A 24,161-nucleotide genomic window follows, 5' to 3' on the forward strand; every position below is an offset into this window, starting at 1 on the left:
CAAATTCCAATAAAATACGAAAGTTCAAGTGGTTTGACTATTGAGAGGTGCTGTTTGTATAATTGCTCTAATGTTCTTCATCCATTACACACACTGAATAAAAGTCAGAAAATGACAGAATATATTACTCTAGATGTACCATAAAATTCTATAGTAAATACTACAATTTATTTTCAATTATACTCACCTAAACACCTTGTTTCTGTTCCACTCCAAAGACCCGATGACAGGCACTCTCTGACGGCTGACCCCACCAGCATGAAGCCAGCATCACATGTAAAGATGGCTGTAGCACCAAATGTCATCTGAGTACCAATCTTCTTCCCATTGGGAGGAGAAGGCAGATCGCCGCACGAGATAACTGCAACACATGGTAGGGACACAAGCACTTTAAAAATCAGCTGCTAGCTACTTTAGGACCGGGTTAATTTGAGAAGCTGCTAGGCCTCATTTGTTTCAGCAAGAAATGCTACCATTCCTGGCAAGCTGTGCGGCAGGCAAATTGGGTGCTGCTGTTTTTCTCCTGCCCCACTCACAAAATACCCAGGGAGGAAACTAACGGGACATGGAGAAGTGCCACAGTATTCTTTGAATAAAAATAACAGTGATCCAAAATGTCAAAGAATCCCAGGAAGAGACCTCCTGAATGACAGCTTAAAATGTCAACTCTTCCAGGTTAAATCATAGATTGAAAGGATGAAAGTTTATCCTTGTATAGTGACTCTGTCATCATAAGATAACATCAAATTAGATGAATGAAAAAATAAGAATTTAAACATGAAAATAAATTTAAAATGGCAACCTTTTACAGATTGTTTTTTTTTTCTGACAGAACTGTCAGATGGGTTTATATCTAAGCCATGTTATGATTCTTGCTGATTCTAGCTGTCATGAAGCTTCTGCCTGTTGCACTATACCCAAAATGAAGAACCCCATACAGCTTGTTATGTGTGTTAAATGTTCATGGTTCAGGTAACATTTTGCTATTGTGTAATTAATTTTCCTGTAAAATCAAAAATTGTTTTTGCTTTCTTTCCATAAGCATCTAATGTGGAGTTTTGAAATGGTTATGAAATTTTCCTTTAAATTGTCAAATTTGTCTAATTTTGTTTCTTCTACTTTCTTTCTTTACTTGTAAACTTTCTGACATAATGTCTGAACATTAAGGTGCTGCTACACATTTCTTATCTTGCCCCATATTTCACAAAAATCAACTAATTTGGGTAAAAATAAAGTCCTATCACATCTATAAAGTTTGTGTGTGGTTTTTGGTGTTACATATAATGTTTACATCTTCAGGTAAATGGTGTGAAATTTACAATCTACTATTAATAACATGGTAATTTTTATTTTTCTGCCACCATTTTTTTTTTTTTTTCTTTTATCATGTTAGCTAGACCAGCTTAGACTGAAAGTTCAATGCCCCATATAGAGTATATAAGTGCCACCAAGGGGTTAAATAATTAATGACTGAATTAACAAAAGAATAGCTTCATACTGTTAATGTTTGCATACACTGTATAAAAACACATACACTCTATCTTCCTCACTGTCTGGAGTTAAATCAGACTTTAAGCTTTGCTAAATTAGTGAGATTGCTAAATTTTATGAGATTTTTAAAAATTTCCTCAAAGGAAGAAGTCATTACTCCAAAAGCAACATAAACAGCTAGATTACAGTTTCAAAATGCCTACAAAGAAACAGACCTTAATTGTTGAAAACATTTTCTAATGTGTATTGAAACTTGTAGTGTTGTGAGCTGTTTTAATCTTAATGACCATCATTAAATTTGGAAGAACAAGAGAGAAGCTTGCAAGCCTAAAAACACCATCTCAACTGTGAAGTATGGGGGTAGACACATCATGTTGTGTGGGTGTTTCACAACAGGAGTGACTGGTACACTTTACAAAATAGATGGCATGACAAAATCATCATTTGGAAAAAATTAAGCAATATCTTAAGACATCAACCAGAAAGTTGAAGCTTGGACTAAAACAGGAATACATTTAGTCAGATGTAATGTCTGAAAGAGAGAAAATGTGATGTCTTTTGATCATACAGTGAGTGTTAATGTTTGGTTTGAACTGTAGGTCCCTCCAAGAACTGAGCATGCAAGTAAACATTGGTGCAGTTTCTGCACTGAGAAGGATAAGAATAAATAATGTTAATATAGTGTCACTTTTGTGGTATTTAAGTAGCAGTTACATAGATTTTTTGCAGCGGCTCATCTCTAAGTTGCAACTTATGTGCTGCAGAATTTCTCACATATCCAAAAAGACTGTTGGCAACCAAGCTTAGCTGAAGGTCAAATAGCACACACTACAGTATCAGATGCAATGAAAGGTGATGCTGGAGTGTTATTTACTTACTGCCACATATCTTCACCTATCCCAGAAACACAAGGCAGAAGTGAAGGAGTGTGACAGGAGTATCAGCAATGCAGCAATCAATCAAAGAGAGTTCAAAATTGTTGTATTTTCCCTTGACTGGCTCTGAGCAGTTATTGCCAGGTGAAACACAAAAAAATATGATCGTTTTTCTGGCCCATAAAATGCTTTAAAACTAAAAACTGACAGTGTTTTGAGTGTACCAAAAATCTGATAAATATGACATATTTGTTGCATAAAAAGGCATAATCTTGTAATCTTTTCCTTTTCTGTTAGATTTAAAACTACAACCTCTATCAACAAATGTGCAGACATTTTTGCTAGCTTTTTTAATTCCTATTCACAATTGCCATCCAAATCTTTAACATCTACAGCCTAATCTGTTTAGTACAGCAAAATAATAACAAATACATGGAAGAGGATATTATAGCCTTGTTTACTCAAAAAAGAAAAACAAATAAAGAAATCAAGTAAATTAAAAAGGTTTATCATTTAAAAAACTACAAACCCAACTTTTCACTCGTTTATTTTTATTGCTATTGGCATTTGATCATTACATCTTTGCTACTCACTCTGACAGTGCGGCCGCTCATTCTTCCAGCTCCACACCCCATTGGCTAAACACTGGATGTGGGCAGGGCCTAATCGGTAGTACCCTGGATCACAGGTAAAGACGATGCGAGTTCTGAACTCGTAGTGCGAGCCGTTGACAATCCTCCAGCGGCCGTGCTCAAGGGAAAACGACCCAATGCTGGGACACACTACAACTACACAGACAGAAGAAAATAATGCTTACTTTAGGAAAATCCAAGCATAGTGCTTGTTGTACTTCTCCATCAAAATCATGACATATTGAAATTTGGCCTGTATGTTACACAGCTGGTGGCAAGACCTGTGTGTCACTAACCAGAACATCTCGGTATCTTGTTGTGGTTGCTCCACGTTCCGTCAGGCTGACAGATGGCTGACGTCAGTTCCTTACTGGAGAGTCTGTATCCGTCGTTGCAGAAGTAGGACACTCTCGTTCCCACAGAGTAGTCAGCAGTTAGTACCCCACCGTTTATTGGAGCCTTGGGTGGCCCACAGGAGACAGCTATAAAAAGATAGAGTTAGACTGATTGAAAAAATGCAAACACCTTGTGTGTTCTGTTTTATTTTTTCACATTAACCATACAATTCCAGTCTGTGTTTTGCATCATTTCATCTAATTTTTGTCTTTTAATGATTTATTTCAACCATTCTATTTTAGAAGTGGAATGATAACAACATTCTTACGTAATAAAATCAAAAACTAGGTGTGCACGTTTAAATATATTATGGACTGGATTCCACACAGTTGAAATGATGCAGGCTCAAATATATACAAACATCCCCATTACTATTTGGTTAAAAGTTTCTCAATAATTTGCAACTTGACAACACATTTCTTGTAGCCATTAACAAGGTTCCAGCATCATTCTTTCTGGATTTTTGACCACTCACCTAATTAGAGATTGTAGAGCTAATTTAAATTAGTTGGTTTCATGGTAAAAACTAAACTTTAAAAAAATAGTACATACAGTTTTAATGGTGTCGAGGTTGGGTCCATTCCAGAAATGTAATTTTCCTCTGATTTATCCTTTACAAAACCAGCTTTGATGTGTGTCATGTTGGAACACCTAATTCTCATTAAGTTTCAAGATTCTGTTTATTTCAAATGAAGTTAAAGCATATGGAGGTAGTTATCCATCCTCATTACTTCTTCCACTTTGTTTGATGCCTCATCATGATGCTACCACCACAATGCTTGGACGTTTGTACTGTATTGTTTAACTTAAAAAGCTCACCTTGACTCCCCCGAAACATAGTAGGGATATTTGGGCAATTGACTTAATATTTGTCTGGCCTTGTGAGCATTTGCAAACTTTGCTTGAGTTAGAAAGTGTTCAATGTGGAGCAGTTGCTTCTCTCTTGTTCAGCACCCCCTAATTCAATAGTGATGTAAAACATGGTGTGGACAAGGTCACTGATGTGCAGGCTTCAGCCTTGATGATTCTTAATTGCACAGACATCAAAACTGGTTTCAGAATGGACAAAACAGGATACCACCTTGAATGAACCATACCTGACAAGAATAAGTGTCAACAACATATACAGCAGTTTACATGCAGATAACTGCATGTATACTATACCTTTGACCAGCACTTTATGCCAACCTGTACACAAACTCACACAAATTGTAGCTTTCCTTCTAAAAATATACAATCAAGTGGTCTTTGATCTCAGCACCATGATATTACACTGCTATGACAATAAGCAGTGTCCCAAACCATCAATGGCAACAGTTAGCAAAATTTTTTCTACTTATTTATTATGTAAGAAATGACAATAAAACTTCAACATGCTTCTGGACACTCCGAAATGCACCAGAAAAGATGGATAGAAGAAGAAAGTAATGTTTTCCTTTCATTGGTTTTGTGGTTTTGTTTGAGATATATTCATATTTTTTTGCGGCTTTATCACCTTTACACCGTTAGGTACAAGTAAAAATAGCAACTTCGGTGAACTTCAGTGTTAAATTTCTGTTCTGAACAAATGCAGCGTAATTGGGTGCTTTATTGGTTTGTAGATAACAAGACAACATGAAGTAGATGGCAAATTACAGCATGCAATCTCAAACCTCTTCTAATATCCTCCTGATTCTCTGGATCCATATACATTTGATAACAGTCCCTGATAAAATTTTCTTGGTAGTTTTCTCCAGCTCAGCTGTGATACAGCAAAGGTGGACAAAACATAAGAAGAAAATAGAATATATTTTACACAAAAGTACAAAAAAATTGTATATTACAAAAACATTTTATATTAATGAAACAGAAAAATATTTCCTGAAACAATCAATGTCTGAACAGAAAGAAAACTACATCCTTTAAGAAACATTTATCTATCTATACACACTACCGGTTAAAAGTTGTAGATACACTTTCTCACTTGATGGGTCTCTTAATTTTCATGACTATTTAAATTGTAGATTCTCACCAAAGGCTTCAAAATATGAATGAACACACATAGAATTATATAGTAAACAGAAAGTGTGAATTAACTCTAAACATTTTTAGATTTTAGATTCTTCCAAATAGCCACCCTTTGCTTTGATGACTGCTTTGCTCTTTGCAGCCCCAAACCATGACACTCCTATCACGGTTTTTGATTGTAGAATAGAAACACTTGACTTGGTACTCTTCACCTGGTTGCTGCCACACACGCTGCCACACACATACCGCCACACATTGCAACAACTATGCTTTTCTTGGTCTCATCAGACCACAGGACATGGTTCCAGTAATCAATGTCCTAAGTGTGCTTGTCTTCAGCGGGCCTTTGTGGTCTTTATCATGCATGATCTTTACAAGAGGGTTCCTTCTGGGACAACAGCCATGCAGCGTGTGGCGGATAGTCTGAGCACTGAAAGGCGAATCCCCCACACCTTCAACCTCTGCAGCAATGTTGGCAGCAATCATATGTCTATTTTCAAAAAACAACCTCTGGATATTACATGTGTATTCAGTTTCTTTGGTCGACCATGGTGAGACCTGTTCTGTCTTCTGGTCTTGACCACAAAGCAGCAGCTCTGTTTCAGGGTGCTGACAATGTTCTCATAGCCTAGGCCATCTGTATTTAGAGCCACAATTCTTTTTTTCTGAGTTCTTTCCCATGAGGAGCCAAATTGAATGTCCAGTGACCATTATAAGAGAGTGTGAAAGCAATAACACAATTTAACATACCTGCTCCCCATTCACACCTGAGACCTTGTAACACTAGCGAGTCATTTAACACCGAGGAAAGAAAATGTTTACATCGGATTTTAAGCAGTTAAATGTTCTTTGTCACATATGGAAATGTAAACTACATTTTGTCATAATTGTGTCAAACACAACCAAGTTTCAAAGTACCTTGACACGCTGGCACAGGAGAGTCCCAGGCATGGTAGCCCTGCGATGTACGCCGGCAGGTTGCTGTGCCGTTACCTATGAGACGGTAACCTCGGTCGCAAGCCCAGCGCACCACGCTGTTCACATGACCACCTGTCTGAGAGGATATGGAGCCATGGAGGGGGGAGTCTGGTGTGGAGCAGTACAGGGCTGCGGTAGAACAAACATTTAGAAGACCAAAGAATGTAAATTATATGAAACAAAAACATGTTCAGATACCAAAGCTCAAATTCATTAATTCTTCATTCCTAACCACACCAATAAGGTCTATGACCAGTCTTAAAGTACTTTCAGTGTTGGAAACAATATTGCACAACACTATCTTGAAGACAAAAACAAAATTACTGGCACCTTTACACCCACATAACCAAAGGATATTAAAACTGTAAAAACTACTTGCAGGCATTCTAGAATGGTGTTTTTGTACCTATGTCACTCCAAGTGTATAACCAGAGCAAAACCTGTCCTAGAAGAAATAATAACATATAAAAATAATCACATTAAAATCAATGATTGTACCTTTTTAAGACATCTTAAAAAAGCTTTGTTCTGTTCACAGATTCAGAATTCAAAACTGCAAAATATCTTAGGAGAGCTTTATAACCTGACTCACAGTGCACATAAAAGCCTGCTATAGCTGCAAACACACTGGCAGTAATTTAAGAAACTAAGCTGAAGATTATTCTCCATATGTCTCTGTATCTATATTTTGCTAATCAATATGAAAAATGTAACTATAGGAACCATATGATAGTGTCTTTCAGTCAAGCTTGGTTGCAGGTCTTACTCTCCAAAAACGACACAAAATTAACCAACTGAACTAGTATTCTTTGGATGTTACAACTCAGATCTGGGAATGACATCCCAGCACAACTCATGATGTGTCCAGATATGAACAGGGCTGACTCCATAAGGTATCTAAAAGGCTGGAATTTGGGGGTCGTTTGTAATATTGGGTTGTCACACCATAACCAGAAAGCCTTAACAGAATTACAGTAGTTTTATTATGTTATTGTTAGGCTTAGGTAATCTGAGTAATACAACAATATGGAAGTTATGAAATTGCCTTCTGGTATAAACGTACTTTAGTGGTGGTTGGAGTGGGGGGTGCAAGCATGTTTATAGGAGTTGCTATTGTCCTGTTGTCTGCTTTGGTGGTGCCACTAGTTAAAAATCGGTAGCATTTGCTCATTGTTGTGGCCAGTGAGTAGGCTAACTAAGAGCAATTCAAGCAAATGAAAATGTAGAGTGGTATAAAAAGTATTTGGTCCCTTATATATTTCTACAACTTTTTGTTTTTTTGTGACACCTAAATGCTTCAGTCCGATAAAAGTTTTGTATTTTTGTTTCAAAAGTTTAGGCATTTTGTAAAGCATAAATGTGTAATGACAGCAACTTATCTGATTCAATCTATGTTCTTTCCTTGGTGATTAGAATTACACTTCAGTACATTTTAAAACAAAGATTGAAGTAAGCTTGCCAAACAAAAAAATACTTTATAAGTAGAAATATAGATGTGTTTCAACTAGGGAAGGGTGCTGAATTTGGTGCTTTTATAGGTACCGACCAAATTCCGCTGGTACTACTGAGTACCTATTAATGTAAAATCAAACGGTACAATGTTTTGGTATCTAAAAACGTTATTGTGACACTTAAGGAGTGGAAGTGTGTGTAATTTTCTATGCCGAACATGCATGCACAAGAGTGTAATGACGTCAGTAGCTGCTGGTACAGTCAACAAAGCAAGCATGTTTGATAGAAAGCACTCAAATCCGTGCACCTTTATTAGCTGAAAAGGCCAAAAATGAGTTGAATATCTACCGGAGTTTTCCAGCAGTCTTCCTGTCTTGTGGCGGTGGCAGAAAAGGGATCATATGCCTAAGCTAGCCAGCCTGGCCAAAAAAGTATCTGTGCATTCAAGCCTCTTCCACTCCTTCAGAACAAGTTTTCTCCATAGTAGAGGATACAGGGGATACAGTCGGTGTGGCTCGGTTCTTGCCAGAGAATTTTGACATGGTAGTCAACGAAGGAACTTTCATTTATAGTTTGTGATACTTTGTAAAATAGTATACCTTTATTTATTTTTACTCCGTCCTCTTTTGCTCATTTGTTTTACAATTATATCTCCATGGACTCTCATCACACAATTTTTCCAGAAGGAAAAGGTTTTAATTTGCATATTAAGAAAAAACAGTTAGGTTTTCATATTGAAGACGTTTGTGAAACAAGTGGGGTGTTACAATACAAACAGTTGGATGTCATTTGACATATTTGTTTATATACTGAGAAATAAATGTTAATAATAAATAAATGTTAAATTGAACAATTTTGAGATCTTATTATTAAACAAATGACCATTTACTACCACATAAACACACCAAAAAGTACCAAAACTGGTACTGTTGAATAGCAATACCAATTCCCAGGTACCATGATTCCGTTAACTATTTTACAGTAACAGTGAAAAGTTTAAAAAAGTCAGAGGAAGAACAAAACCTGTCAGAAGCTTTAAAAAATAAACAGAATTTTCTATATTGGCTGTGCCGTCAGATTGCTATTTTCAAATAGGTTTCATCAAGTGATAGGAAGCTGTTTTATGATTTTAAAAGGTCAATTTCTGTCGGGACAGAGAGTTACAATTGGTAATGCTAACACTAATCATGCTAATCATTCTAATTAATTAGTTGCACAAAAAAGTAGTAATCATGCTAATCACTAATAATAGATGCTAAACGAATTTTTAAAAGCCAACTCTGTCTCAAGAGACACAGCTCTTTAGCTTTGAGCTACGCTTGAGAAAATCATTGCCATACATCACTATAAACATTGTTAAGTTGAGTTTAAAATTTGTGCAAAAAGTACACTTTAAAAGGTCAATTATCTGAAACTGGCCACAACATCTCTAAACTGTGTATTTCAATTTATGAAGAAATAAGATGTGAACTTGTCCTGGATTTTCTCCTTAACATAAAATCCATGACGGCAAGAAATGTTTTGTCATTGGCCTGATTTTGCAGGTCAAAAGTATTGTTGTAGTAGATCTGTGCTTTTAAGTACAACACATGCTTAACACTTCTCGTCAATACTCACATTAATCACGTCCAGCCAAAGAAGGTTACCAAGCATCTAGAGAGGCTTGTAATTCATCATACAGAGCAGTGGTGCTTTAAAGGTTAAAGAAACAGCCTCCTGACTGGAGGCTGTGGAGTGAACAAGCAAACTGCGAACAAGTAAAACTGTCTCCTGCTCTTTAACTGTCAAAAATGCCCTTGAATAGAACACTCATGCCTCATTACCCAGCAGTGTGAAGTTGTACTCAGCATGGCCAGGTGCAAGATTGTTCAAATTTAAAGTTTTGTGTAAAACACCATCTCTAGTTAGTAAGCCTTTTTAGGACTGATGAAATTAAGGACTAACCCATCAGGCAATTCAGAAAACTGCTTTATGAGGCAGACAGAAGTTCAGGAAAGTTTAGACAAGATGAACAAATAAAGTGTATTAGGGAGCCAAATTGCTGTTTTTTTACATGTTGTTTTTTACAATACATTTCCAAAAATCCTATTATATTTTAATCTTTGTCACAGATGACAAGTCAAAAATTGCATTTTTAGTCCTTCTGTCTGACTTTCTCTCCATGCATTTATGGTATAAAATAGTAGTAAAGTAAGGTTGGGATACATACTTTGGTACTCACCAACATAGCGAATTTTGAAGCCTTTTTTGTTGGTGCCATGATCTGAGGACCAGCGGATTAGAAACTGATGAACGGAAGTTGTGATGTTAAAGGGTGTTGGCAGGTCACCACTCAGAGTTGCCAGAGTTGGACTGTTGGGGGTGGGGCCTACGTAAGATAAAGTAGTAGTAGAAAGAGAGAGGAAATCATTTAGATACTATATTTCTTTATATTACCAAATTCATACATTGGGTACACAAACAAATCAGACTTGATCTTTCATAGCATTTAACTGCTTTTCACCAAGTCCCCTTAAAATACCCTTGTTGGACTTTTAGAAAGAAAGAAAGAAAACAACTAGAACTAATCTTTCAAAATACAACTCATCATGCTGTGGTCTAAGGAAATTCAGTAACAAATGATAAACATCAATCAGTCTAGAAGGCGTTTCAAAGCCATAGACTTAAACTTTTACCGGAAATAAGTAGTGTGTGCAGTAGAATTAGCTGTAGCATCTTTGTTCTTTAGATGTGTTTGTGCATCTCTTTTTAGTTAATTAAATAATTAGACTGTAGTGGAATTAAACTTAATTCCTGATTGTATCGATTACCAGTTTCAGTTGGATTTTCTTATAATCTCAGCACGCATCCTTATGTAGATCGGTATAGTTTATTATAGCTCATCAATGTTACCCTTCTTAAAGGATATGTGTGGGTGTGTGTGTGTGGGTTTCCTTTTACCATCAAAAATCTCTAGCACATCAAACTCCCTCTCTGTGTGGAAGCTCTCAAAGGTTATGGTGACATTGTATCCCTTTTCTACATTAATGCTCCATGAACACATCTGGAGGTTTGGGTAGCTCTCTGGCCAGCCTGGGCTCAGGATGACGCCCGATGAGTCGTATCGCACGTCATGAGCAGGGCATTGAACTGAGAGTGGGGACAATTAATGAAGGCGAGGAAATGTTAGGTGAGAACACACATTTACCTAGAAAGTTCTAGGAATCAGACTCCAGAAATCTTTAAAGTCACACCTTGGCATGTAGGAGGAGGGGCGTCCATCTGCAGTCTCTCTCCCAAGCGACAAGTTAGAATTTCGTTTCCAACCAATGAGAAACCAGGATGGCATCGATATCTGATAATGTCACCTGGAAGCAAAAAAACAATGCGAAGAAAGTATTTTTTTTCACCAATATAACATTAGGAATGTGTAATATTCTGCACATTCTATAACTTTAAAACCCAATTATGATCAGAACCATATCAGTTGGACATACCAGTTGAATTTATTTAGATTTTCCAAGACAACTTCAGATTTTAGTATTTGGCAATTATTCAGTATAACAGCTTTTTTATTACTGCGCAACAACAGCTTGAAAGGCAAATTGTCTTTCTTAATGCATTTTGATAATTTATAATTTCCTAAGAATTTCTATTTACATTTTATTGTGTGGCATGCAAAAAAGACCAAGTCGACTGACTATTGGCTGACAAAAAATTTAATTAGCCAATTAATTAAAAAGCCGTTCATAGATAAAGCTAAAAAAAGTATTTAGAGGCAGTCGTAATTTATTTAACTAGTTCCAAAAATGAGAATGTTCTTCAGAGAAAAAAAAGGGGTACGTGAAAATCTGAACAGAGGCAAACAAATACCAAATTTTTCCAGGACATGATCAAGGTAGGTAATTTGACATGGGTAGAAGAGAAAAAAACAGTAATGCAGAATTTGTCAGAGGTAAAGATGGGAGTTGGTTTACCTCGCTTTAAAAGACTGTATGAGTAAAGAGTTTAACAAATTATGACCAAAATTGTGCAAATGAAAGGCTGCAACCATATATGTACAATCTTCAGGGTTTCAGGAAGCACTTGGTAGGAAACAAATAGTTGTACTTATTCTAAAAATTAAACAGGATTTTTGGAGACCAGGAACGTTACAAGTGAAAGTGAATTAAATCCCTTCAGGTTTATATATCCCATATATGAAAGCACTTTTCAAAGTCAGAATCTCTGATGATATGGAGATGCATTAATTCACGTGACATCACTAATTTCCATTGATCAAAGCACCGATAATGGCATGGATGTTCTAGTAGGCTCACCCACAGGCTAGAACGTTAAATATGAAAGAAATTGCAAAAAAAAAGCCAAACAGCCACATCTCATACTCCAAAGGCCTTCATTAGTATGTACAATCTTAAAACTGTGAATTAATAGAAATACTCCACCTACTATAAAAAAATGGGAGCATTTGGTAAAATGTTTAATTATGATTTCCTCTGACCAGAGCACCTTCTTCCATATGTTTACAACATGGTTTACAGCAAAATTTAAACTGGGCTTTCTAATGAGTTTCCATCAAGAATGATTTTCTTTAGGCATCTCTTCCATATAGGTTAACACTTTTGTTGCCCAGTTTGTTAGTTTAGGTCGACCACCAGGTTTTGGTATGCAGCAGTGCCATTTTCTTTTTATAGTTGGATGACAAATTGAACACGGCTCCATAAGATGTATGAAGCATGAGATACTGTTTCATAACCGAGCACTGCTTTAAACGTTTTCACGTATCTGTCAGGTATGGGTTAAAAGTGGTTATAAGAAAAATACAAATGTACATTAGATTTTTCACATTTTTTGTAAAAAATCAAATACAATTTTGAGGATTGTGGTTGTTACTTGAAAAAATATAAAGAAGGTTTAAGGGATATTAACAGTTTTGCAAGGCACTGTACCCAAATTAGAAAGAATTTAACATGGTTCCCATGCATTACACTATTTTACAGAGAACTAGCATAACTGTGTCAAATTGACCAATCCAGAGGCTTGACAAGTAGATAGCTCACCTATCTCAAGCTCGCCATCCTCTATCAGCATGTCAGCATTGGGTACTTCTGGGGGTGGCTGGCATACCCTTAATTGGTAGGCTTGGAGCACAGACACAGCAGAGGAGAGAAAAGAGAACAAAGAGAGAGACATTTTATAAAAATATGAGAAATACCAGACGAAATGCAATCTTTGAAAGAAGATGGGTTTTAAAAAAAGGTAACATTAAAACTAGCCACTCTAGTGGACGCATAGACCGCTATGCTGTGACAACCCAAAACACCCTGTTTAAATTTTAATCAGCAACAGTTTAACTTCACTCTTTGGGTTCGGGTGGTCAGGTCAGTAAAGCACGGAATCACAAACAGAGCAACCTCACAGATACTGCACTGCCTTGACTCATAAAAAGAAACTAACTTAATAGCCTGTGAGCTGAAGGCTTTAATCAATATTACTGCATGAGTGTAGATCACTCACTAACAGAGGCACCGGATGAAAATATAGACGGACAGACAGACAAGACTGGCGGAGAGGAGGACGAGAGAGCGCTGAGGGCTGTAAGTCAGAATGAAATTGACTATGAAAATGAGACCTGCCAATAGTATCTGCTGCTCTCATGCATAGCAAAGCCTTGTGGTGTGTGTGTGTGTGTCACTACATCTGAATGTGTGCACGGGGAAAGGATCACTGTAAGCAGTCATTGATCTCACAAAACTCTAAGCCCATTTTTTTGCAACCATTACATTCTAGTCACATCTGCTTTGCTGGTCTCATATCCATGACAACATCATCTACCACTCTGCGGGCCCTCGCATCTATATTGGAGAGCTGGCTTTCACAATTCTGACCCGATGATAAATAAATAGAAGGACAACAACACATATAAATATCCCCAGCAGTGATTTGATGCTTCTTTTGGGGGTTTATTTGGCATTTCAAACTGAATTTGCACTTTTGCAGCCGCCTCAGATGCAAACAGTGACATTCTGAATTTCGGTCGGGTCATTGAAGGACACATAGGAAGAATAGGGGGTATACTATTTCTAACTGTGATTTTATTAAGTTCCTTCCTAATAAAACTATGCAGTCCATTCAGAACCAAGGACAGTGTCCTCTTCACTTATTTTTGACAATATTGTCTTCTAACAAATAAATTACCACTGTGATACAGCCCTTCTCATTTCCAGTTCACTCTTTTGTTTGACGTTTTCTTCTCTTCATCATTTAACAAATCAAAATCTAAAAAAACAAACAAGTCCATCAAATAGGGCTGCTCCTCTACAAGTGTGACAGCTGACAGTTACAACCCGCCACAAGAATTTATTAACAGCATGTGAGCCATTAGAGAAGGACGAAGGCTACTTAAACACAACCTTGTCTCAGAGATGATGAGCAGAAGAGGACGAGGGCATTCAGGTACATACTTTTCTGTGCTTGTGAGCTTAGTGTGAGACACAATGAACTTATGGGAAACTTGAGAAGTGCATGAGATAAAAATTAAAAGCTTGATGCATTCTCAGCAATGCTATCAAATTAAATCATAAGCACGACACAGTCTGTTGAAATTCCTGCTTCTATGAATTGTGATGGTTCATTAGGAGAAATCATCATCGGCTTGATGGTGTTCAAATAAGAGCATAACACTATACAAAAATAATATTTTGGCAACAAAGACTTTGCAACTGAAATGAAACTCATTTTCATAACAGGGAGACGATTATTTTGTCCCCAAGTCCAAAAGTAAGTTTTACTGTTTTACAAGAAGAGATTTAGATTTTTGAGTGGCCCAGTCAAAGACATAACTTGAATCTGATAGAGAATCTATGGAGGGAAGTAAAGTTTAGAGCGATGGCAAGGAGGCCTTCCAATCTCAAAGACTTGAAACTCATCACCAAAGATAAATTATTGAAATACCTGTGAAAACATGCAAAATCTATGCATATTTTAGCATTCCTAGGTGATGATTTAAGTTGAAAAAAGTTTTACAGACTACCAAGTTAAGCTAACCAAATGACACCATCAGCTGAAAAAATCAAAACAAAGAACCAACTATCCATTACATTATTGGTAGGATGGGCTGTGAAATGGACTTTGATCAAGTTGTAAAATCCCCCTGAGCTGAATCAAATTCAATATCTAATTATTCAAGCACTAGGGTTGGGAATAACTTAATGAGGATGAAGTTAAATACTGTTCAGCACAATGAAAAACCAATCAGTCTCATAATTGCAGCTACAACTAATGACAGCATTATGGTTCCATCACTGTACCCCAGGACAAGAAAGGTAACTGCAGAGAAAACGGTTAATGACTATGGCATCTGAAACTGAGCAGACCAAATCAAATGTCATGCTCCACTTGCACTGTACAGCACACCGAATAACACCACTAGCTCTGAACAAGCTGTCACAAGTCTTACCATGGTAACTTAAGACAAAGAAGCCTGATCCAGAGAAGTCAGAGTGGAATTTAATGAGGATGATGTTGGAGGTTGAGTAGACGGACTCCAAAGCTGTGTTCCCACTGAACTGGCCTATCTGAGGGGATGATTGATCTGGACCATCCCTGTGTGGAAACAAAGAGAGAAACATTAACTGACATGTACAAAAAAAAAAAAAAAAAACACTAGTAAAGAGAAACACATGAAAAAAAAAAAAACTAAAATGAATGTTCTTAACATGCTGGGATAGAAACATATCCTTGCAACATATTTGAAAAAATTACTGCAGACATTTATAACTGTCAAATTGGTATCTGTGATAAAAAGATTGGTTTGTTGAGGCTACAATCAAACATAAAGCAGACTTGACAATTTTAATAATACATAACTGGAGCCACTCCATTGATTGCAAATGAAGATGGACATTTTGTGGCAAAGTGATTTTCCACAAAGCAAAGTCATTGTGGCTGGAAATGAGCCCATTTTCCTTCTCAAAACATTCCAAACTGCAATGTCTTCAGGCTCACTGATATATACTTTCTAATTCACTTGAAAAAGAACAAGTCATGATAACACAGTTAAAAAAATCTGGGGCTTTTCTTGCTGTATTGAACTTGAGTATTGACTGAACTGCAGTCAGGTCAAAAGAATAATAAATGTGAGTCCAGGTGTGGGTTTGGGTTTACTCGGCTTAGTATTCTTATAAAGTTTTCCATCAGCTGGCGGGTCGGCCTTTGCATGTGATACACTGAGCTTTTTCCACCTTTAAAGAGAGCGTCACCTTTTGCTGGACTTAAACAGTAGACTTGCTATTTATGATTAAAAAGAAACATCATTCAGACACAGTCGTGACAAAAGGAAAATACAACATCTTTCCATTGTAGACTTTTATGTATCACGACATGAAAAACATCTCATCTTTACCAGGCTCTGATAGAAAAAGATGTGTAAAAAATCAAGTACATCCCATAATTCAATAGGAATGAATTTCACTTTTAGCAGCGGCTTAAACTTCTTACTTCCCATGGTCTCATATTATTCTGAAGGAACCTTTCAGCCCTCTCATCAGTGCACTGAAATTTGCAGACATACTTTCAAGCACATCTTTTTTGAGGTGCTACCTGTGCAATTTAATCAGTTTGAGATCTGGACCTGACCATTGTAACATTCTTTTTCCTTTTTTAGTGTTTTTTGTTGGAAATTTAGTTTCATATTTAGGATTATTGTCCTGTTTCATTACCCAGTTTGAACCAAGATTTAGCTGTTGGACAGATGGGCTCACATTTGAATCCAACATACTATTGTATACAAGGGAATTTGTGGTCAATGACAAGGTGCCATTGTTTGAAAATGTCCATAGAACTCTTCTGAGAGCGATGGGCATCTTCAAGGTCATTGCCGATGTCTTTTCACATTGGCAATGTGTGAATACACATCTGTATGCTTTAAAATGCAAAACATCTGCTTTTATAGCAGTGTGCTCATACTTGCTGATAGGTGCATCACATGCTTTATTTAGGAGCACATAGTTGCTATTTACCATGCAGGAAGGGCATACACAGTGTTTCACACACAACATTTCTATTTTGGCTACATCTCTGTTTAATAAATAATGATAGTGTTGAACCTGCAGCATGCTTGAATGCAATTTTCATAATTTTAGAACATGGGAAGCATCTGATTATTTTTCCTCATGTCTTGAATTGTAAAATTCAAGAACTAAACAATGATGTACTTCCTTTTTACCAATAATGCAAACTCTAATGTGTTTAAGGTGTTAAGTGACTCTAAGGCTGTACAAGGCATATTGGAGTATTTTCTCACATTGGTTCTACAGTTATTAGTACACTTGGGTGAATTATACAGTAAAAGGTTGCATGGTTCTTGCTAACATCTGATGGATCTGACACATCTTGCAATGAAATCCTGTAGTATGTCTCCCAGTATGAGACCAATTAGCAGACTCGGAGACTGTCAGGTTGGCTGGCGGTGGACTGAGAAGACCGCTGTGAAAATCACACCTTTACCACTGACACTATGCTCTCTGCAGAGAGCCAACATTACGACTCTGTAACTGAGATTGTGAGCATTTTGTTGTGTTTGTTCATGCAGTTGCTGTCTTTTCTTTCAACCAATTCACTCATTTAGCCCCTTTTTCAGAAACATGGTATGTGCCCAATTCATGGGACTCACACAATCATCTGTGGGTGGGCGACACATGGTTCAGCAGTCCTGGTGGTTAGTGTGGAGAAAAAATGCAAAAGAAAATAGTCTTGAGCTAAATCTGTGTACTAAAGGACTCGATAATCTGAAGAAATTTTGATCAAATTGCTACAGACAAGGTGAACCAGGTGGTATTTGCAGTAAGAAAGGTGTGCAAATACATATTTTGGTCAAGACTAATCAATTTATTTAAACTGTAGTAAACAAAGCCCTGATTTCAGTCCCGTTGAAAATCTGCGTGCAAAGCTGAAAAAGATGTCAGTAAGCAAGGTAGCCTTGTCAGGGAAATATTGGGGCAGTTTTTTACAAACAGAACTGACAGAGTTAAGAGATAATGTTGCATAAAATAATGAGGATATATAGACTCGAAATAGGTCTACTCAGGGCATGGGGGAGTTATGTTGGGTAACCTTATTTTTTCAGGAACGATGTCTGTAGTCTTAGTAACCCTTATAGTGACGGCAATCTTTTCAAAAGAAACGTCCCTGCAGCAAAAGTTCAGATAATTAAACAATGGGTCAGTCAGATAAACAGAAAGTTTCTTCGAAACTAAACTGTTATGTAAAGAAAACTGCTTAATAATGAGACCACAACAAGTTGAGTTAATGGGTAATTAAAAGAAGAAAAAAGAAAAGCAGCACCTACCAGACGGTGATGTAGTCATATATGGGTTCTGTGCTCAGAACAGTAAAGTTAATATAGATTCCATGTCCAGGAGGAACTCTCACACTCCACACACAGTCCTGGAAGTTTGGGTATTCTTCAGGATGTCCAGGAGAGTAAATGGTTCCATTTAATGAGGTAATGTTACCACCGCACAAGGCTGTGAAAAAGATTTACAGTTGATTGTTTATTTTCTTTATTATTTAGCACTGAAACCTGTATTAATTGTCTCAGTCAAAAAGGAAGCAACTAGTTTTTTTTTTTTTAGCATTGTTGTATTTAACACAGACCTCTTTAATTTATTTAGCAACATTTAATTGCTTTATTGTGTTGGTTTGTCAGGTTCAGCTGGAGAATTGTTCATAACAAATATCTTATTATTATTTGCAGATTTTTATAGTTGAGTAGTAAAAAAAAATACATATATATGAATAAGTACCTAGTATTATGAAGGATCAATTCAGTTTTGGGTGTTAAATTTCCCCATCTAAAAACTTAAAAACTACATTTTGTTTTTTTGAAAAAGTGAGCGACAGAGCCAAGAAAAACAAAGTCTGTGAATTCCCTTCACAACATCCCACTGTGCTATTTCACCTCTGATCTTATAACTCCCTTTGAACCACAGCTCACAACTGAAAAAAAGGTAACAGGTACAGAGATGACCTGTGCAGTCCATTACCTTCACACCGTGGTAAAGCGTGGTTCCAATTCCTGCTTATTCCATGTAAACACGTTAGCGAGGCTTCTCCGATCAGAGAATATCCAGGCAGACATTCAAAAGACACTGTCATCCCCACGCTGAAATCTGTGCCAATTACGATGCCGTTTCGAAATGGCCGTGGGTCAGGACAGCTCTGAAGCTGGTAGGCTGGAGAGACAGTAATGGAAAAACATGATGCCTGGTGAACTGCTATTAATTGGACAAATAAAATGTTTCTTTCCTAGAAAAGGTTCTAACATCTGAATAGCAGTTATCAAAAAGAAATATGTCAAAAAACACAATTGGACACACCTTTACTGCCAGAGGTAATATCTAATCGAAAATTGCCAATCAGACAGCAAAAACAGTTAATGGTAATACTTTTGTTTTATCAGTTTGGGTCTTAAAAAAGATTAAATCCAACTAATCCATACCTTTTTTCTTAACGTTGCTCATTACTGAGCTATATGAAAAAGAAAAGACGAACAAATGTCTCTTGATTGTTGCAGAACATTTTTACTGCAGTCTTCAACTCCAAATGAATGTAAAATATAAAATGCTAGATACCCAATAATAAAGCAGTTGTGCATTTCATGCATTTTGTAGCAGCATAACAAAATAGGTCTTAAATTCTTTAAAATGTCCCAAAATAGTCTTTATTATCTTTCCACATCTAAATATGGCAGACTTTTAAATATTTCTGTTGTCAACTTTTTACATCTGGGTTGCCACAGCTGTCTGTGCAAAGTCTAGTAAACAGTGCATATTTTTTTAACGGGCAGGGCAAGTCATAAAAGGGTTAGGTTTCACATATTTTCCTGTTTTAAGAACTGGTGGTGGTGCTGTCAGATCATAAAAGGCATTATTCATCAGCCTCTGTAATTTCCATATAAAGAGAATTAGGCCAAACAAATTTACTCTGCCTAAAGGATTTGTCATAATAAATATAACATTCTGAAGCTAGATGGCATAAATTTAAACTTCTCTCTGGAATAAGTCGAAATAAAGAACTTGTTTGCAAATTATAATGATTTTGTTGCAGAATCTTCACCTAAAATACTTCAAACCCAAAGTCTTTTGTTGTTCAAGAGGCCTGATGAATGTACCCACAGATAGTGAGATGGCTGCTTCTCTTGTCTTTGCTCTGGAAATGATGACTGTAAACAGAGCATTGGAAAGGAACTTCCAGAATCAACATTTACCTTGATATGTGATGTGGAACCCTGGTTTGTTTTGTGAATAGTCGCTGTGGAAAAAAAAACTGGTTTGGTGAGTGGTGCTGAACAGGGGTTTAGGAATAACTGGACCGCTGAACCGGTCAATCACAGAACCCATTTCCAGCGTTCCACAACGGATCTCGAGGTAATCATGGATCGCTTCAGTGGAAAAGTTTAAAAACTGGAGATGAATACCTGAGTAAAAAAGATAGATAAAAAAAAAAGAAACCACAGGCTTTTGTGAGAAATGAAAGCATCAGTCATTAAATAACAAATAAATTAAAGTGACACAATCAAGCAAAAAACGGTGATGCATGCCTTCTTTTTTTCTCTATATGAATGACAATTCTTACCAAAGCCAACAGGTAAGTTAACAGTCCATGTGCAATCCAATCCACTGGGATAGTTGCCCGGATAACCTGGACTTAGAATCACTCCACTGACATCCTTCATAGAGCCACCACAATGAGCTGTGACAAAAACACAGACAACAGCTCATAATTACAATGGGCAGTATTGCCAACTTTGGTGCACCTGAGTGTCATGCTATGCATGTCTTTCTCACTCTTCACAGACTAATCCCTGGAAGCAGCAGTGTTTAGTTATTCCAGATGTGTAGCATCGTCCTCTGATATCATATGGAGGACAGGACACGCTGGCATCATGCCAATCCAAACATGCCCACACTTATCTGATGGTTTATTGTTTATACCTTTTTGGGACCACGTTTGCAAAGCAGATGATGTTTTGTGACTGCTTTGCATGCCATAAAAAAGATCTCACCATGAGGCTGAACTGAACAATTCACACTTTCAATGCAAAAAACTCACACAGCTTTCATGCGCACATATAAATAGGTTGCTGTGAGAATGAGAGACATTGTAAGTTCTGATGCTGCAGTTCAAATGCAAAATGTATTTGTCACAATGTCAGAATCCTGGCAGAGTATTTAGTAACCAGTAAGAGGGATAGGCGCAAGCAGTGGCATATAGGGTTTCTAATGTAATTTAACAGTTGCGATGTGGCTCAAAAAATAAAATTCCCGCTCCCCAGCCTCGGTATCATCAGCTAAATAACATAGATTTTGGATTTTGTGTGTATGTATGGTGTATGTGCACAGAGTGCTGCAGAGGGTTAGAATTACAGCTCACAATGGCACACAGTCCTCTTTGTATAGAAAACCCCTTCACCTGCCTCCTCATTTAAGCTCTTCTACTAATGTTGTTTCCTCCTCCAACTGAAACGTCTTGTATTTATATACAGGGGTTGGACAATGAAACTGAAACACCTGGTTTTAGACCACAATAATTTATTAGTATGGTGTAGGGCCTCCTTTTGCGGCCAATACAGCGTCACTTGGTCTTGGGAATGACATATACAAGACCTGCATAGTGGTCAGCGGGATTTTAAGCCTTTCTTCTTGCAGGATAGTGGCCAGGTCACTACGTGATACTGGTGGAGGACAACGTTTCCTGACTCGCTCCTCCAAAACACCCCAAAGTGGCTCAATAATATTTAGATCTGGTGACTGTGCAGGCCATGGGAGATGTTCAACTTCACTTTCATGTTCATCAAACCAATCTTTCACAAGTCTTGCTGTGTGTATTGGTACATTGTCATCCTGATACACGACACCGCCTTCAGGATACAATGTTTGAACCATTGGATGCACATGGTCCTCAAGAAGTGACGCGCCCATCTAGCACAAGTATTGGGCCAAGGGAATGCCATGATATGGCAGCCCAAAACCATCATTGATCCACCCCTATGCTTCACTCTGGGCATGCAGCAGTCTGGGTGGTACGCTTCTTTGGGGCTTCTCCACACCGTAATTCTCCCGGATGTGGGGAAAACAGTAAAGGTGGACTCATCAGAGAACAATACATGTTTCACATTGTCCAAAGCCCAAGATTTGCACTCCTTGCACCACTGAAACCAACGTTTGGCATTGGCATGAGTGACCAAAGGTTTGGCTATAGTAGCCCGGCCGTGTATATTGACCCTCTGGAGCTCCCGACGGACAGTTCTGGTGGAAACAGGAGAGTTGAGGTGCACATTTAATTCTGCCGTGATTTGGGCAGCCGTGGTTTTATGTTTTTTGGATACAATCCGGGTTAGCATCCGAACATCCCTTTCAGACAGCTTCCTCTTGCGTCCACAGTTAATGCTGTTGGATGTGGTTCATCCTTCTTGGTGGTATGCTGACATTACCCTGGATACCGTGGCTCTTGATACATCACAAAGACTTGCTGTCTTGGTCACAGATGCGCCAGCAAGACGTGCACCAACAATTTGTCCTCTTTTGAACTCTGGTATGTCACCCATAATGTTGTGTGCATTTCAATATTTTGAGCAAAACTGTGCTCTTACCTTGCTAATTGAACGTTCACACTCTGCTCTTACTGGTGCAATGTGCAATCAATGAAGACTGGCTACCAGGCCGGTCCAATTTAGCCATGAAACCTCCCACACTAAAATGACAGGTGTTTCAGTTTCATTGTCCAACCCCTGTAGAAATTCTGCACACTTGAATGAAGCTGTAAATGTGTGGGATTATCATTGTGGATACTCAAGAAAAAAGTAAGGAAAAAACTGTTAACAATATGAAAAAATAAAACTTTTGGTAACACTGCTCAATTAGGATAAAAAGAAAGAGAACAATGTGCAAAGATGCCTTTAAAATGTTTTTAACCCTCTACTGTGCATGTTGAAATTATTCAGTATCATTTACTGATTCACCTTGGGCGATAGGGTTAGAAAAACAGAAAAAGGCAATAGAAAGAAACAAAATTGTTTAACTTGCTTAATAAACATATTAAAATCTGACAAGTGTCTCTACAACCTTTATAAACACGCATTACATATACATCTGTGTCTATCTGACACATAACATTTATTGTCAGATAGACAGAAACAGTAGCATAACAGTAGTATATATATATATATATACACATATATATATATATATATATATATATATATATATATTGTATATGTATAGTATATTGATTTGGCATTCTGTGTCTTAGCTAAACACTATAAACAGGTCTGCACTGGAAAGCAGGAATGTGCTTAGAATCAGTTTCTCCCAAACTGACTAGTTGGTGTGCTGGTATATTCTGCATGTTTACGGTTTAGCATCAGTTCAGAAGTACTCAAAAGCACAAAAAGCTTGCTCAAAATCTAATTTTCTTTTTTTTTTCGCTGAGAATCAGAGAGTAAAGACAGCTTGCATAATTCCTGTAGTTCCTCGGTTTGGTCTATAGGGTGCATAATCATAAGAATGTTTGTGTGTTTTTGGGTGTGCAACAAAGTGTAGAAGGACACATACCGATACATAGTGGTACAGGGTAGTTCCATCTTCTAACAGGTCCAGGCATACAAGTGATATGTGCATTTCCCTGAAATTGTAAATGCAACCAAAGTCTTAACATTAAACAGTTGGGACATCAATACTGTAAGTAGTCTTATCTGTTTCAGAATTGCACATTCATATTACAAGGCATCTACAGAATACTGCAACTGGGGGTGCCTAGGCTATATTAAGCATGAGGCACACAAACCTCCACTAGAACTCTTCATCATACCACACAGAAATTGAGTAGAGCACACCAGAGACATTCATAATTCAGGAGTTGTGTAAACCACACCAGACTTGTGGGTTTAGCAAACGAAGGGAAATCACACGAGAGCGGGGTTTCCTTTTGATTCGGCTCAGATTGCTCTTGCTTTGTGGTGTGTGGGGATAAGATAAATGAATGGCGGCACATCAAAAAAGTTGAGCAGACTTTAATCATTGTACCTACATTTTTGGCATTTGGTTTGAATTGACTGGTAATGAAAATATGTATGTTATGAATTTGGCTTGCTATGTCTAAGCTGACTATGTTAACATTTATAAAGTCTCTGTAAGTAAAACCTGCACAAATGGATACAGTTTTTCACCTGAAGAGAGTATCCGTGTTCACATGAAAACTGTACAACATCCCCAACCATGAATCTCTCTCCTTGTCTGATTCCGTAGTTTGGAGTGAGAGGCTCTGGACAGGATTCCAAACCAATGGCTAA

General features: G+C 37.4%; 1 protein-coding gene across 1 annotated transcript in view; it reads right to left on the reverse strand.

Moving 5' to 3' along the window:
* Positions 1 to 24,161, reverse strand: part of csmd3b (CUB and Sushi multiple domains 3b) — a 642,003-nt gene that overhangs the window by 46,607 nt on the left and 571,235 nt on the right. The window contains exons 42-56 of the mRNA XM_047383297.1: positions 24,039 to 24,157; positions 23,425 to 23,494; positions 20,447 to 20,563; positions 20,079 to 20,288; positions 18,856 to 19,044; positions 18,159 to 18,336; positions 15,270 to 15,415; positions 12,871 to 12,951; positions 11,065 to 11,178; positions 10,772 to 10,960; positions 10,041 to 10,199; positions 6,320 to 6,508; positions 3,295 to 3,480; positions 2,960 to 3,154; positions 188 to 361 (exon numbers count right to left, since the gene is read on the reverse strand). Of these exons, the coding sequence (XP_047239253.1) occupies positions 188 to 361; positions 2,960 to 3,154; positions 3,295 to 3,480; positions 6,320 to 6,508; positions 10,041 to 10,199; positions 10,772 to 10,960; positions 11,065 to 11,178; positions 12,871 to 12,951; positions 15,270 to 15,415; positions 18,159 to 18,336; positions 18,856 to 19,044; positions 20,079 to 20,288; positions 20,447 to 20,563; positions 23,425 to 23,494; positions 24,039 to 24,157 (2,316 nt within the window). The remainder of the gene's footprint in view (positions 1 to 187; positions 362 to 2,959; positions 3,155 to 3,294; positions 3,481 to 6,319; positions 6,509 to 10,040; positions 10,200 to 10,771; positions 10,961 to 11,064; positions 11,179 to 12,870; positions 12,952 to 15,269; positions 15,416 to 18,158; positions 18,337 to 18,855; positions 19,045 to 20,078; positions 20,289 to 20,446; positions 20,564 to 23,424; positions 23,495 to 24,038; positions 24,158 to 24,161) is intronic.

The sequence above is a fragment of the Girardinichthys multiradiatus genome, chromosome 13 (assembly GCF_021462225.1).
Source record: "Girardinichthys multiradiatus isolate DD_20200921_A chromosome 13, DD_fGirMul_XY1, whole genome shotgun sequence".
Lineage (NCBI taxonomy): Eukaryota > Metazoa > Chordata > Actinopteri > Cyprinodontiformes > Goodeidae > Girardinichthys > Girardinichthys multiradiatus.